This window comes from Engystomops pustulosus, chromosome 10, assembly GCF_040894005.1.
Source record: "Engystomops pustulosus chromosome 10, aEngPut4.maternal, whole genome shotgun sequence".
Taxonomy (NCBI): domain Eukaryota; kingdom Metazoa; phylum Chordata; class Amphibia; order Anura; family Leptodactylidae; genus Engystomops; species Engystomops pustulosus.
The window spans coordinates 93,113,671-93,129,371 of record NC_092420.1 but is presented as its reverse complement, the minus strand read 5'-3'; the positions used below and the strand labels follow the sequence as shown (position 1 = coordinate 93,129,371).

Sequence of the window (15,701 nt, the reverse complement as noted above, 5' to 3'; positions counted from 1 at the left end):
ACACTGGTCACATGGCAGGAGCGGCCCCCACACTGGTCACATGGCAGGAGCGGCCCCCACACTGGTCACATGGCAGGAGCGGCCCCCACACTGGTCACATGGCAGGAGCGGCCCCCACACTGTACAGGAAGGGGGGTACATAATAGGCGAAAACCTGCAGAGGGTGAGGGGAAAGGCAGAGGTCTTTATGAAGTGCAGAGCAGGGGTCCCACCAATTACATCCATGCGCGTGGGGGTCAGATTTCTCAGGGTTAATCCGATACCACACAGACCACAGGATTCCTGGGTGAAAGGCTTTAATAGAATAACAGGGCAGAGATGCAGTGTAAAGCATGGAGGACACAGCAGCTCACAGATATCTCAGCAGCTCTCTGTCAGCTGCCGGGTGCCCTCCAGACATGTGCCCCTGCGCTTACACCCGAGATCTGAAGCCGCTGTGGATCCACTTGGGTTATTTAATAGAACCATAAAACTTATTCCATATAAAACACGATGGGAGCGAAGGAAACATAACCACAAGATGTCATATACAGAGTCTCTGACAACACACAGCGCCCCCCGGAGGAGGAGATCACAATGTCCCAAGTCACATCAGTCTCTATCTTCCTTTACTCTTCTGTTTCTGCCGAACCATCTTACCGGGACGTCTCTGGAAAAATAAAATATATTAAAGTGAAACTGCAGAAAAAAATTAAGTGTAACAAAATCATGTAAGGTAGGAAAAAGGAGCGCAGCTCTGGAGTATAATACAGGATGTAACTCAGGATCAGTACAGGATAAGTAATGTCATGTATGTACACAGTGACTGCACCAGCAGCAGAATAGTGAGTGCAGCTCTGGGGTATAATGCAGGATGTAACTCAGGATCAGTACAGGATAAGTAATGTCATGTATGTACACAGTGACTGCACCAGCAGCAGAATAGTGAGTGCAGCTCTGGAGTATAATACAGGATGTAACTCAGGATCAGTACAGGATAAGTAATGTCATGTATGTACACAGTGACTGCACCAGCAGCAGAATAGTGAGTGCAGCTCTGGGGTATAATACAGGATGTAACTCAGGATCAGTACAGGATAAGTAATGTCATGTATGTACACAGTGACTGCACCAGCAGAATAATAGTGAGTGCAGCTCTGGGGTATAATACAGGATGTAACTCAGGATCAGTACAGGATAAGTAATGCCATGTATGTACACAGTGACTGCACCAGCAGCAGAATAGTGAGTGCAGCTCTGGGGTATAATACAGGATGTAACTCAGGATCAGTACAGGATAAGTAATGTCATGTATGTACACAGTGACTGCACCAGCAGAATAATAGTGAGTGCAGCTCTGGGGTATAATACAGGATGTAACTCAGGATCAGTACAGGATAAGTAATGTCATGTATGTACACAGTGACTGCACCAGCAGCAGAATAGTGAGTGCAGCTCTGGGGTATAATACAGGATGTAACTCAGGATCAGTACAGGATAAGTAATGTCATGTATGTACACAGTGACTGCACCAGCAGCAGAATAGTGAGTGCAGCTCTGGGGTATAATACAGGATGTAACTCAGGATTAGTACCGGATAAGTAATGTCATGTATGTACACAGTGACTGCACCAGCAGCAGAATAGTGAGTGCAGCTCTGGGGTATAATACAGGATGTAACTCAGGATCAGTACAGGATAAGTAACGTCATGTATGTACACAGTGACTGCACCAGCAGCAGAATAGTGAGTGCAGCTCTGGTGTATAATACAGGATGTAACTCAGGATCAGTACAGGATAAGTAACGTCATGTATGTACACAGTGACTGCACCAGCAGCAGAATAGTGAGTGCAGCTCTGGGGTATAATACAGGATGTAACTCAGGATCAGTACAGGATCAGTCATGTATGTACACAGTGACTGCACCAGCAGCAGAATAGTGAGTGCGGCTCTGGAGTATAATACAGGATGTAACTCAGGATCAGTACAGGATAAGTAACGTCATGTATATACACAGTGACTGCACCAGCAGCAGAATAGTGAGTGCAGCTCTGGGGTATAATACAGGATGTAACTCAGGATCAGTACAGGATAAGTAATGTCATGTATGTACACAGTGACTGCACCAGCAGCAGAATAGTGAGTGCGGCTCTGGAGTATAATACAGGATGTAACTCAGGATCAGTACAGGATAAGTAATGTCATGTATGTACACAGTGACTGCACCAGCAGCAGAATAGTGAGTGCAGCTCTGGAGTATAATACAGGATGTAACTCAGGATTAGTACCGGATAAGTAATGTCATGTATGTACACAGTGACTGCACCAGCAGCAGAATAGTGAGTGCAGCTCTGGGGTATAATACAGGATGTAATTCAGGATCAGTACAGGATAAGTAATGTCATGTATGTACACAGTGACTGCACCAGCAGCAGAATAGTGAGCGCAGCTCTGGAGTATAATACAGGATGTAACTCAGGATCAGTACAGGATAAGTAATGTCATGTATGTACACAGTGACTGCACCAGCAGCAGAATAGTGAGTGCAGCTCTGGTGTATAATACAGGATGTAACTCAGGATCAGTACAGGATAAGTAATGTCATGTATGTACACAGTGACTGCACCAGCAGCAGAATAGTGAGTGCGGCTCTGGAGTATAATACAGGATGTAACTCAGGGTCAGTACAGGATAAGTAATGTCATGTATGTACACAGTGACTGCACCAGCAGCAGAATAGTGAGTGCAGCTCTGGAGTATAATACAGGATGTAACTCAGGATCAGTACAGGATAAGTAATGTCATGTATGTACACAGTGACTGCACCAGCAGCAGAATAGTGAGTGCAGCTCTGGGGTATAATACAGGATGTAACTCAGGATCAGTACAGGATAAGTAATGTCATGTATGTACACAGTGACTGCACCAGCAGCAGAATAGTGAGTGCAGCTCTGGGGTATAATACAGGATGTAACTCAGGATCAGTACAGGATAAGTAATTTCATGTATGTACACAGTGACTGCACCAGCAGCAGAATAGTGAGTGCAGCTCTGGGGTATAATACAGGATGTAACTCAGGATCAGTACAGGATAAGTAATGTCATGTATGTACACAGTGACTGCACCAGCAGCAGAATAGTGAGTGCAGCCCTGGAGTATAATACAGGATGTAACTCAGGATCAGTACAGGATAAGTAATGTCATGTATGTACACAGTGACTGCACCAGCAGCAGAATAGTGAGTGCAGCTCTGGAGTAACAGCTTCTACTTACATTTGCTTTCTTGGCTCCCTTGTTCCCAGGTCTGGATTTTCCATGTGCTACTTTTGCCCGGAATCCTGAGACATCGTTACAACTGTCCCTCGTGTTCATCTTTGATCCTTTCTTCTTTCCACCAAAACCAAACTTCTGGTCTTTGTATTTCCTCTTGGCATTGGGTCTTTGTTTGGAGGCAAAAAACAAACTATTATTAATCAGACAATTGTATTTCTTACGTACACTGAGGGAGAAGCAGAACATGACAGTATACGGGGAGCAGAGATCTGTGGGGTCTGCAGCCCCCTGACATGAGGGATGTGGCTACACCCTGCTCCGGGCACTTACCCTCTCTTAGCTTTGGGGTTTCCTCCTCCTCCCGACTTCTGAGGTTCGTCACCCTCCAGAAAATCCAACTTATCAGACAGACCTGCAGGACGGAACAACAAACGTCAGGAATCTTCCATAAAAAATATAGAAAACTAAGTAACCTCCTCTTTAAGAATAAAATTCTGGGTTTATTTTTCTGTTAAGATGCTCCAATATCTAATTTTCTGCAGCCACCACTAGAGGGAGCTCATGGCGCACACTGTTATACAGATCCCAACAGACTCAGTGATCCCTATGTATATCTGTAGCCACTAGAAGGGGGAAGCACGGAGACGATCCAGAGCATCAGCTCAGTAACCGTATAATCAGCAAGGAACAAGCCTAGGGGTCAGGAGGACCCTCACGTTACACTGCCAGACCCCTGTCTCTATGGTGACCCCCCGGGTGTCATGTAAGTGAATGGAGGCTGAGCTGCAGTAAGACGGCTCGGCCACTGCACAGAGAATGGTGCTGTTGTTCCAGCTGTGCTCTCAGTATGAGCAGATTGTTGGACCCTCAGTGATTTGATACATCAGGGCAGAATATGACCCCCCCCCCCCCCGGCCCTTTACCTTTCTGATACTTCTTGATCTGATTCATCATATTGGATTTCTCCTTCTGTCTCTTCTGCAAAACTTCCACTTGCACCTGAAGAGAAAAGCAACAAACATTCAGTGATGGGGGACAGGGGACCACGAGGGACAGGGGGAGGCCCGCACCACAAGGGACAGCGGACCACGAGGGACAGGGGGAGGCGCGGACCACGAAGGACAGCGGACCACGAGGGACGGAGGAGGCCCGCACCCCCGGGGACAACGGACCACGAGGGACAGGGGGGAGGCCCGCACCCCCGGAGACAGCGGACCACGAGGGACAGGGGGGAGGCCCGGACCCCCGGAGACAGCGGACCACGAGGGACAGGGGGGAGGCCCGGACCCCCGGAGACAGCGGACCACGAGGGACAGGGGGGAGGCCCGGACCCCCGGAGACAGCGGACCACGAGGGACAGGGGGGAGGCCCGGACCCCCGGAGACAGCGGACCACGAGGGACAGGGGGAGGCCCGGACCCCCGGAGACAGCGGACCACAAGGGACAGGGGGGAGGCCCGGACCCCCGGAGACAGCGGACCACGAGGGACAGGGGGGAAGCCCGCACCACAGGGGAAGGCGCACCGCCAGGGACAGGGGGCGCCCCGAACCACAGGGGACAGCGGACCACGAGGGACAGGGGGGAGGCCCGCACCCCCGGGGACAGCGCACTACCAGGGACAGGGGTGAAGCCGGCACCACAGAGGACAGCACACCACCAGGGACAGGGGAGGCCCCCACCTCGGGGGACGGGCCCGCACTACATGGGACAGCGCACCGCCAATGACGTGGAACAGAGAGGGGTCCCGCACCCCCAGTGACGGGGCAGCAGGGGTCACTGTACGACCTCTCACCTTCTTCCCGTATTTCTTCAGCGCTCGCAGCTGTTTGGCTTTTTCCGATTTCTCCATTGAAATCTGTTTTTCTTGTAGTTTCTTTCGGACCTAAAAACCCAAAAAGTGAAATCATCAGGACACAACATGGAGGAGTCAGGATTAGGTTTTATGGAGTTTTCTTTGCTTGTGTATAAGATCATCATATCCCAACATTGAGGGTCTATACACAGAAAGCCAAAAAACGTATAAACTTCCCAACCCCAGGAGGAGACCCCACCCCCGCGCCCTCACACAAGAGGGGACCCCCCGCCCAAGAGGAGACACCAACCTTCTGCATCTGTTGGTCAGATTTGGCCATTTCTGCAAAATAATCATCAGGACGTTTGGTAGCGACTTTAAATTTCTTTAGAAGTGGAAGAGCGAGAAGCACAGAAGCCTGAGCCTGCCGATAACTGAGGAGGAGGAGGAGGAGAGGATGCATGAGGAAGTGTATGATGTGCCACCCTGATACCCCAAATATATACACTGCACATAGAATTATTCCACAAGACCAGCATACCCCAGAGCTGCACTCACTATTCTGCTGCTGGTGCAGTCACTGTGTACATACATGATATTACTTATCCTGTACTGATCCTGAGTTACATCCTGTATTATACTCCAGAGCTGCACTCACTATTCTGCTGCTGGTGCAGTCACTGTGTACATACATGACATTACTTATCCTGTACTGATCCTGAGTTACATCCTGTATTATACTCCAGAGCTGCACTCACTATTCTGCTGCTGGTGCAGTCACTGTGTACATACATGACATTACTTATCCTGTACTGATCCTGAGTTACATCCTGTATTATACTCCAGAGCTGCACTCACTATTCTGCTGGTGCAGTCACTGTGTACATACATGACATTACTTATCCTGTACTGATCCTGAGTTACATCCTGTATTATACTCCAGAGCTGCACTCACTATTCTGCTGCTGGTGCAGTCACTGTGTACATACATGACATTACTTATCCTGTACTGATCCTGAGTTACATCCTGTATTATACTCCAGAGCTGCACTCACTATTCTGCTGCTGGTGCAGTCACTGTGTACATATATGACATTACTTATCCTGTACTGATCCTGAGTTACATCCTGTATTATACTCCAGAGCTGCACTCACTATTCTGCTGCTGGTGCAGTCACTGTGTACATACATGACATTACTTATCCTGTACTGATCCTGAGTTACATCCTGTATTATACTCCAGAGCTGCTCTCACTACAGGCGGTCCCCTACTTAAGAACACTCGACTTACATACGACCCATAGTTACAAACGGACCTCTGGATATTGGTAATTTCTTGTACTTTAGTCCTAGGCTACAATAATCAGCTGTAACAGTTATCACAGGCGTCTGTAATGAAGCTTTAGTGTTAATCCTGATTCTTATGACAGCCCAACATTTTTAAAATCCAAGTGTCACAGAGACCAAATAAGTTCTGTCTGGGATTACAATGATAAAATATACAGTTCCGACTTACATACAAACTCAACTTAAGAACAAACCTACAGACCCTATCTTGTATGTAACCCGGGGACTGCCTGTATTCTGAACGTTGTGGAGCTGAAGTCTATGAGTATTCTCAGCTTCTTCCTGTTGTGATCTATATTCTGTCCTCTTTGCACTTTGCTCTATTACATACAATCTGCAGAATGCCCCAAACTAACCCACTCCCATCCTGCAGCGGCCACAGCTGTAAGTGTCCTATGCGCAGTGATTATCTCAGCAGTGAGTCGCTGTATGCAAGCACATTGTAACTTTACAAACACACAAGCAGAAGGACCGGATTGGACAGATATGAATTCTGAATGTCTGCTCTGGAGGGACTTTCACTTACAAGACCATCTCTCTCTTGAAATCGTCCTCTGCGTCCACTTCCCCCTCCGGAGCTGCGCTCCCGTTCTGCAGCACTGGGTCGGGTGCAGGGGCAGTTGTCACATCCAGACGTTCGACCCAAGGAAGATCCTTCTTCAGATCCTTCAGACTTTGCTGCAGTCCCCTCTATAGCGGAAATAAGTGTTACCCCTGCTGGTCCCTGTGGTCCTGTGTGTGTGTATGTAGAGCAGTTCTGCTGGTCCCTGTGGTCCTGTGTGTGTGTATGTAGAGCAGTCCTGCTGGTCCCTGTGGTCCTGTGTGTGTGTATGTAGAGCAGTCCTGCTGGTCCTTGTGGTCCTGTGTGTGTGTATGTAGAGCAGTCCTGCTGGTCCCTGTGGTCCTGTGTGTGTATGTAGAGCAGTCCTGCTGGTCCCTGTGTGTGTATGTAGAGCAGTCCTGCTGGTCCCTGTGATCATGTGTGTGTATGTAGAGCAGTCCTTCTGGTCCTGTGTGTGTGTAGAGCAGTCCTGTTGGTCCCTGTGGTCCTGTGTGTGTATGTAGAGCAGTCCTGCTGGTCCCTGTGGTCCTGTGTGTGTATGTAGAGCAGTCCTGCTGGTCCCTGTGGTCCTGTGTGTGTATGTAGAGCAGTCCTGCTGGTCCCTGTGGTCCTGTGTGTGTATGTAGAGAAGTCCTGCTGGTCCCTGTGGTCCTGTGTGTGTATGTAGAGAAGTCCTGCTGGTCCCTGTGGTCCTGTGTGTGTATATGTAGAGAAGTCCTGCTGGTCCCTGTGGTCCTGTGTGTGTATATGTAGAGAAGTCCTGCTGGTCCCTGTGGTCCTGTGTGTGTATGTAGAGAAGTCCTGCTGGTCCCTGTGGTCCTGTGTGTGTATGTAGAGAAGTCCTGCTGGTCCCTGTGGTCCTGTGTGTGTATGTAGAGAAGTCCTGCTGGTCCCTGTGGTCCTGTGTGTGTATGTAGAGCAGTCCTGCTGGTCCCTGTGATCCTGTGTGTGTATGTAGAGCAGTCCTGCTGGTCCCTGTGATCATGTGTGTGTATGTAGAGCAGTCCTGCTGGTCCCTGTGATCATGTGTGTGTATGTAGAGCAGTCCTGCTGGTCCCTGTGATCATGTGTGTGTATGTAGAGCAGTCCTGCTGGTCCCTGTGATCATGTGTGTGTATGTAGAGCAGTCCTTCTGGTCCCTGTGATCATGTGTGTGTATGTAGAGCAGACCTGCTGGTCCCTGTGATCATGTGTGTGTATGTAGAGCAGTCCTGCTGGTCCCTGTGATCATGTGTGTGTATGTAGAGCAGTCCTTCTGGTCCCTGTGATCATGTGTGTGTATGTAGAGCAGTCCTTCTGGTCCCTGTGATCATGTGTGTGTATGTAGAGCAGTCCTGCTGGTCCCTGTGATCATGTGTGTATGTAGAGCAGTCCTTCTGGTCCTGTGTGTGTATGTAGAGCAGTCCTGGTGGTCCCTGTGATCATGTGTGTGTGTATGTAGAGCAGTCCTGCTGGTCCCTGTGGTCCTGTGTGTGTATGTAGAGCAGTCCTGCTGGTCCCTGTAATCCTGTGTGTATGTAGAGAAGTCCTGCTGGTCCCTGTGGTCCTGTGTGTGTATGTAGAGCAGTCCTGCTGGTCCCTGTGGTCCTGTGTGTGTATGTAGAGAAGTCCTGCTGGTCCCTGTGGTCCTGTGTGTGTATGTAGAGAAGTCCTGCTGGTCCCTGTGATCATGTGTGTGTATGTAGAGCAGTCCTTCTGGTCCCTGTGATCATGTGTGTGTATGTAGAGCAGTCCTTCTGGTCCCTGTGATCATGTGTGTGTATGTAGAGCAGTCCTTCTGGTCCCTGTGATCATGTGTGTGTATGTAGAGCAGTCCTTCTGGTCCCTGTGATCATGTGTGTGTATGTAGAGCAGTCCTTCTGGTCCCTGTGATCATGTGTGTGTATGTAGAGCAGTCCTTCTGGTCCCTGTGATCATGTGTGTGTATGTAGAGCAGTCCTTCTGGTCCCTGTGATCATGTGTGTGTATGTAGAGCAGTCCTGCTGGTCCCTGTGATCATGTGTGTGTATGTAGAGCAGTCCTTCTGGTCCTGTGTGTGTGTATGTAGAGCAGTCCTGCTGGTCCCTGTGATCATGTGTGTGTTTGTGGAGCAGTCCTTCTGGTCCTGTGTGTGTGTGTATGTAGAGCAGTCCTGGTGGTCCCTGTGTTGTCCTCTGTACTCACCACATCATTAGCCGTTTTCTTCTTCTCGTCCAGCACCACGTTGAGTCCAGGCTTCAGCTTCCCCTGACTGAAAGCTTCTTGTAGCTACAAGACACAGAGAGGTTTGTATCATATCAGATAAGTGCAGCAGAATGAAGGGGATAACGACAGCCACAAGGGGGCAGCGACCTATGAGGTCATGGGCTTGAACTCCAGGTGTTCTATGACTCCCACTGCCCCCAAGTAAGGGATAGACAAGATCCAAGCCACCCCTCAGCCTGATCCTGACTACATCATAGCCGGCAGTAGTCAGGGGCGGTTCTGACCCCATCACATTTTGCCCCCTGTCACAGTTGCTCAGATTCTTACTCTTGTTCCTTCTCCTGCTTCTCACAAGCTCTTAATATATCCTCCCTCCCTTCCCGCCAGGAGCCATTGCCCCAGATGACCAGCGCCACCCCCTGCGGGTGACTGCTGTGGTCCAGTGATGGGTGTGGATACTTTCCACTCAGACGTCTCCCCTCTCACCTCTTTGTCAGTAAGTTCTGTGGGATCCAAATCTGAGTCTGAGGTGCTGTCCTCCTCATGGTCCGACATTGTGATTCTGATCCTATTTCCAAAGCAAAGAGAATGTGTTAAAAATTAGTGAAATCTACTGCAACAGTAAGTGCGGTGGATCCATCATGTGACTCTTGTGATGTGTGGCTGTGAGCAGTGAGTGCAGTGTATCAGACACCCCGAGTTTCCATCATGTGACGCGGGGCTGTGAGCAGTCAGTGCGGTGGATCAGACATCATGTGACGCGGGGCTGTGAGCAGTCAGTGCGGTGTATCAGACATCATGTGACGCGGGGCTGTGAGCAGTCAGTGCGGTGTATCAGACATCACGTGACGCGGGGCTGTGAGCAGTCAGTGCGGTGTATCAGACATCACGTGACGCGGGGCTGTGAGCAGTCAGTGCGGTGTATCAGACATCATGTGACGCGGGGCTGTGAGCAGTCAGTGCGGTGTATCCGACATCATATGACGTGTGGCTGTGAGCAGTCAGTGCGGTGTATCAGACATCATGTGACGTGTGGCTATGAGCAGTCAGTGCGGTGTATCCGACATCATGTGACGTGTGGCTGTGAGCAGTCAGTGCGGTGTATCAGACATCATGTGACGTGTGGCTATGAGCAGTCAGTGCGGTGTATCAGACATCATGTGACGTGTGGCTATGAGCAGTCAGTGCGGTGTATCCGACATCATGTGACGTGTGGCTATGAGCAGTCAGTGCGGTGGATCAGACATCATGTGACGCGCGGCTGTGAGCAGTCAGTGCGGTGTATCAGACATCATGTGACGCGGGGCTGTGAGCAGTCAGTGCGGTGTATCAGACATCACGTGACGCGGGGCTGTGAGCAGTCAGTGCGGTGTATCAGACATCACGTGACGCGGGGCTGTGAGCAGTCAGTGCGGTGTATCAGACATCATGTGACGCGGGGCTGTGAGCAGTCAGTGCGGTGTATCCGACATCATATGACGTGTGGCTGTGAGCAGTCAGTGCGGTGTATCAGACATCATGTGACGTGTGGCTATGAGCAGTCAGTGCGGTGTATCCGACATCATGTGACGTGTGGCTGTGAGCAGTCAGTGCGGTGTATCAGACATCATGTGACGTGTGGCTATGAGCAGTCAGTGCGGTGTATCAGACATCATGTGACGTGTGGCTATGAGCAGTCAGTGCGGTGTATCCGACATCATGTGACGTGTGGCTATGAGCAGTCAGTGCGGTGGATCAGACATCATGTGACGCGCGGCTGTGAGCAGTCAGTGCGGTGGATCAGACATCATGTGACGCGCGGCTGTGAGCAGTCAGTGCGGTGGATCAGACATCATGTGACGTGTGGCTGTGAGCAGTCAGTGCGGTGTATCAGGCATCACGTGACGTGTGGCTGTGAGCAGTCAGTGCAGTGTATCAGGCATCATGTGACGTGTGGCTGTGAGCGGTCAGTGCGGTGTATCAGGCATCACGTGACGTGTGGCTGTGAGCAGTCAGTGCAGTGTATCAGGCATCACGTGACGCGGGGCTGTGAGCAGTCAGTGCGGTGGATCAGGCATCATGTGACGTGTGGCTGTGAGCGGTCAGTGCGGTGTATCAGACATCATGTGACGTGTGGCCGTTAGCAGTCAGTGCGGTGCATCAGATTTAAGGTCATTATAAGCTTCTTATACATTTTTCACTAAACCTCATGTTTTTGATGGATTTGATAAACTAACTATGATAACATTGGCAATGCACTTGGCGACCACATTTCTGTCTCAGTGCTCGTCACCGTCAGGGCACAAATACAACCCTCCAAAAATGTCATCCGCTACCTCTCCCCCTTCTATACCCTCTGCAGAGGACTGTACACACGGCGCGTCTTCCTATGAAGCACGACCCGCACTGCACTCACCTAACCCTCCGCTCCACACGTGTAACCAAACGGAAGTGGTGAAACGCTTCACTTCCGCTGACGTCACCATCCCGCGACGGGAACTACATATCCCATCATGCCCCGCGGCTGCCCAGGGATCCGCGCGGCGCAGCGTCCTGTCTCTATGGTAACGGAGGTACACAGCCAGGAGAGAAGCGGGTGAGTACGGAGGGTCCTGTCACCTTCCTGCAGATTATATTATATTATATCTGACTGTGATATAATCTGTATATTATATTATATTGTACTGTGCTATAATCTGTATATTATAACTGGAATTATTGGTTCTCTATTAATAAATAATAATAATAATGACCGTGACATCCGTGTTTTCCTCTGGCGCCATCGCCCAGGGGGTCATTTTGGAGAATGTCGCTTTTTCTTTTTTGTTTTTGCAGCAAATACTTTTTTTATGACTTAAGTAGTTTTATTACAGCGAAAAATTAAATGCAGCCATTTTTTTCTGTCTAATAATTATTCCCATCTGGTTGTATTTCGTGGCTGCGGTTCTGGTCCGGGGGTCACATGACTGTGGCGAGACGTGATCTCTTCTTCCTGTATCATCCCCTGATCTGGTTGTGTTCTCCTCCCGCAGGTCGTCCCTCGCCTTCCGCCATCATGTCGGTGATCGTGGCGCAGTCTCATCACATCTTCGGTCTCCGACCTAAAGTCGCCAACAATATCTGTTACTTTGATGAGCAGACGGTGATATTCCCGTCCGGAAACAACTGTATAAAGTATAACGTGGATCAGAGATGGCAGAGGTTCATTCCAGGTAAGAGCAGAGGCTGGAAGGAGAGTTAGAGGGGAACTCCAGCAGATATCTGAGGAATACAGAAAATGAGGCGTGACATGATGTGAGGATCATGTGAGGATCCAAGGTCATAAGTTTTTGTGGTCTTCTGTACCCTGTAGGAGGTTATACGTCTTGGTGGTCTTCTGCACCCTGTAGAAGGTCCTACTTCTTGGTAGTCCTCTGTACCCTGTAGGAGGTCATACGTCTTGGTGGTCATCTGTACCCGGTAGGACAATGGTGGCGAACCTAAGGCATGGGGGCAAGAGGTGGCACTCAGAGACCTTTCTGTGGGCACCCAGGCCTGCACCATGTAGCAGATCATACGTCTTAGTGGTCCTCTCTACCCTGTTGGAGGTCATACGTCTTGGTGGTCCTCTGTACCCTGTTGGAGGTCATACGTCTTGGTGGTCCTCTGTACCCTGTTGGAGGTCATACGTCTTGGTGGTCTTCTGTACCCTGTAGGAGGTCCTACGTCTTGGTGGTCCTCTGTACCCTGTAGGAGGTCCTACATCTTGGTGGTCCTCTGTACCCTGTAGGAGGTCGTACGTCTTGGTGGTCCTCTGTACCCTGTAGGAGGTCATACGTCTTGGTGGTCCTCTGTACCCTGTAGGAGGTCATACGTCTTGGTGGTCCTCTGTACCCTGTAGGAGGTCATACGTCTTGGTGGTCCTCTGTACCCTGTAGGAGGTCGTACGTCTTGGTGGTCCTCTGTACCCTGTAGGAGGTCGTACGTCTTGGTGGTCCTCTGTACCCTGTAGGAGGTCATACGTCTTGGTGGTCCTCTGTACCCTGTAGGAGGTCATACGTCTTGGTGGTCCTCTGTACCCTGTAGGAGGTCGTACGTCTTGGTGGTCCTCTGTACCCTGTAGGAGGTCGTACGTCTTGGTGGTCCTCTGTACCCTGTAGGAGGTCGTACGTCTTGGTGGTCCTCTGTACCCTGTAGGAGGTCGTACGTCTTGGTGGTCCTCTGTACCCTGTAGGAGGTCATACGTCTTGGTGGTCCTCTGTACCCTGTAGGAGGTCATACGTCTTGGTAGTCCTCTGTACCCTGTAGGAGGTCATACGTCTTGGTGGTCCTCTGTACCCTGTAGGAGGTCATACGTCTTGGTGGTCCTCTGTACCCTGTAGGAGGTCATACGTCTTGGTGGTCCTCTGTAGGAGGTCATACGTCTTGGTGGTCCTCTGTACCCTGTAGGAGGTCATACGTCTTGGTGGTCCTCTGTACCCTGTAGGAGGTCATACGTCTTGGTGGTCCTCTGTACCCTGTAGGAGGTCATACGTCTTGGTGGTCCTCTGTACCCGGTAGGAGGTCATACGTCTTGGTGGTCTTCTGTAGCCTGTAGGAGGTCATACGTCTTGGTGGTCTTCTGTACCCTGTAGGAGGTCATACGTCTTGGTGGTCTTCTGCACCCTGTAGGAGGTCATACGTCTTGGTGGTCCTCTGTACCCTGTTGGAGGTCGTACGTCTTGGTGGTCTTCTGCACCCTGTAGGAGGTCCTACGTCTTGGTAGTCCTCTGTACCCTGTAGGAGGTCATACGTCTTGGTGGTCTTCTGCACTCTGTAGAAGGTCATACTTCTGGAGCATACACAGAGACATGACAATCTTTTCTCCTTGTCTCCAGGCTCAGAGAAGAGTCAGGGCATGCAGGCGTTAGCAATCAGCCCCAACCGCCGCTACCTCGCCATGTCCGAAAAAGCCTCTGACAAGGCTACAATCACCATCTATGACTTGGCGTCCATGCCATTCAAGAAGCGCAAGGTCCTGAGCGCCTCTGACTTCACCGCACACGAATTTGTCAGCATCGCCTTCTCACCGGACTCCAAGTACCTGGTGGCTCTGAGTGGGGGTCCTGAGTGGCAGATCATCTTCTGGATGTGGGAGAAGCAAAAAGAGATGGCGACCGTGAGGGCGGACAGTCAGAACAGCCCCATTTACCAGGTAAATCCCCCTTGTAGACCACCATTGATTTACTCCAATACATTATAGGGGGCGGGGGTCCTCTTTAGACAATAGCTTAGTGTCATGGAGACTTACAGATTTCGTTCTTGATATTCTAGGTGACCTTTAACCCCCACGACAACTCCCAGATCTGTGTCAGTGGACACGGGGTCTTTAAAATTTTCCGCTATGTGGACGGGCATCTGAAACAGACAAACTTTCAAAAAGTGGAGGCTCATAACTTCCTGAGCCACGCGTGGCTGTCCGAAGACCGAGTCATCTGCGGGACGGACACGGGGAAGCTTTATCTGTGGGTGTCTGGAGAGATGCGCTGGGAATACAGCATCGGGGGAAGGGCCGACGCCCAACATCAGACGTCCAACAAAAGACGGGCGTCCTCTGAAGACGGGCGGTGAGTGAAGACACGTCCATTACTGGGGCATCTAACCCTAAAAGGAGTCTCCCACCTCCAAAATTGCCCTACGTGTAAGAACAGCATCGTGTAGGGCACCCACCATACTGGGGAGGTTCCTTATGGCTCTGTTTTATGGTGGAGAAGCCATGGGAATCTCAATCTCCCCGCCAATTTTGGAGCTTCTACAACTCACACGCCACTATGTGTCGGGCGGAGGGCAGGCCGGGGCGTGAATGCCTGACATGTCACATTTACAACAAACTGCAAGTTCAGATCTGGTCTAAAGATGGGAACCTGTGGAGTCTGCGCCTATATTTGCGCCTTTTAGTGTATATGGGCGACGGACCGCTGGAGGAGGGAGTTTTAAGACTGGCATTATAAACTCCAGTCCTAGTGAATCTCCCCCACTGTTACTGTGTCCCAGTGATCTCTCATTATAGAGAATATTTAGATTTTAAATTATGCTAATCAGGTTCTCAGTGTACCAGGGGTGGGGCCATGCCAGGTGGTGCACCATTTCCCTTTTACTATGCTCCTGGTTACTCAGCAGCGCCCCTTTACATAACATTTAATATATTTTGTGGCACTGAAAACCTAATTTGAATAAAAATTTTCTGTTAAAGGAAATCTACCAGAAAATCCATCCTGATAAACCAGGGGCATTGGGATCTTCTTATATTTGTTATCCATGGCCTTCTTTCTTCTGAAATCAACTTTTAAAATTATGCTAATGAGTCAGAAGGGCTCTGGGGTTACCACAGCCCCTCAGTGTTGTAGCTTCAGACTGTTAAACTGTCCCCCTGTTCCCTAACCACTCCTCCTCCTGCCTGATGTAACCTCACAGTGAGAGGGGAGAAGTGATCCTGTACAGTGTAACAGGCTGTGAAGCTGCAGCATTGAGGGGCACTGGTAACGCGCCCAGAGCCCTTCTGGCTCAATAGAATAACTAAAATAAGTAGATTTTAGAAGGAAGGAGGCCATAGATAACAAATATA

At 50.1% G+C, this 15,701-nt stretch overlaps 3 protein-coding genes across 3 annotated transcripts in view; 2 read left to right on the top strand and 1 right to left on the bottom strand.

The window, feature by feature from the left end:
- The window catches only part of CFAP144 (cilia and flagella associated protein 144), a 7,315-nt gene extending 3,896 nt beyond the window's left edge, over nucleotides 1-3,419 (top strand). Inside the window, exon 5 of the mRNA XM_072128709.1 lies at nucleotides 3,284-3,419. The gene's annotated coding sequence lies outside the window, so the exon portion shown is untranslated. The remainder of the gene's footprint in view (nucleotides 1-3,283) is intronic.
- On the bottom strand, nucleotides 438-11,669 carry EBNA1BP2 (EBNA1 binding protein 2). Its single transcript, XM_072128707.1, has 10 exons — nucleotides 11,535-11,669; nucleotides 9,626-9,707; nucleotides 9,119-9,202; nucleotides 6,920-7,083; nucleotides 5,357-5,480; nucleotides 5,047-5,136; nucleotides 4,178-4,253; nucleotides 3,585-3,666; nucleotides 3,255-3,420; nucleotides 438-649 (listed from the first exon to the last, which is right to left on the bottom strand). Exons 2-10 carry the CDS (start codon nucleotides 9,692-9,694, stop codon nucleotides 599-601), a joined length of 906 nt encoding a protein of 301 aa, XP_071984808.1. The 5' UTR covers nucleotides 9,695-9,707; nucleotides 11,535-11,669; the 3' UTR covers nucleotides 438-598.
- Nucleotides 11,619-15,701, top strand: part of CFAP57 (cilia and flagella associated protein 57) — a 21,798-nt gene continuing 17,715 nt past the window's right edge. Inside the window, exons 1-4 of the mRNA XM_072128704.1 lie at nucleotides 11,619-11,714; nucleotides 12,151-12,330; nucleotides 13,975-14,291; nucleotides 14,411-14,703. Coding sequence (XP_071984805.1) covers nucleotides 12,174-12,330; nucleotides 13,975-14,291; nucleotides 14,411-14,703 — 767 coding nt within the window. The 5' untranslated portion in view covers nucleotides 11,619-11,714; nucleotides 12,151-12,173. The remainder of the gene's footprint in view (nucleotides 11,715-12,150; nucleotides 12,331-13,974; nucleotides 14,292-14,410; nucleotides 14,704-15,701) is intronic.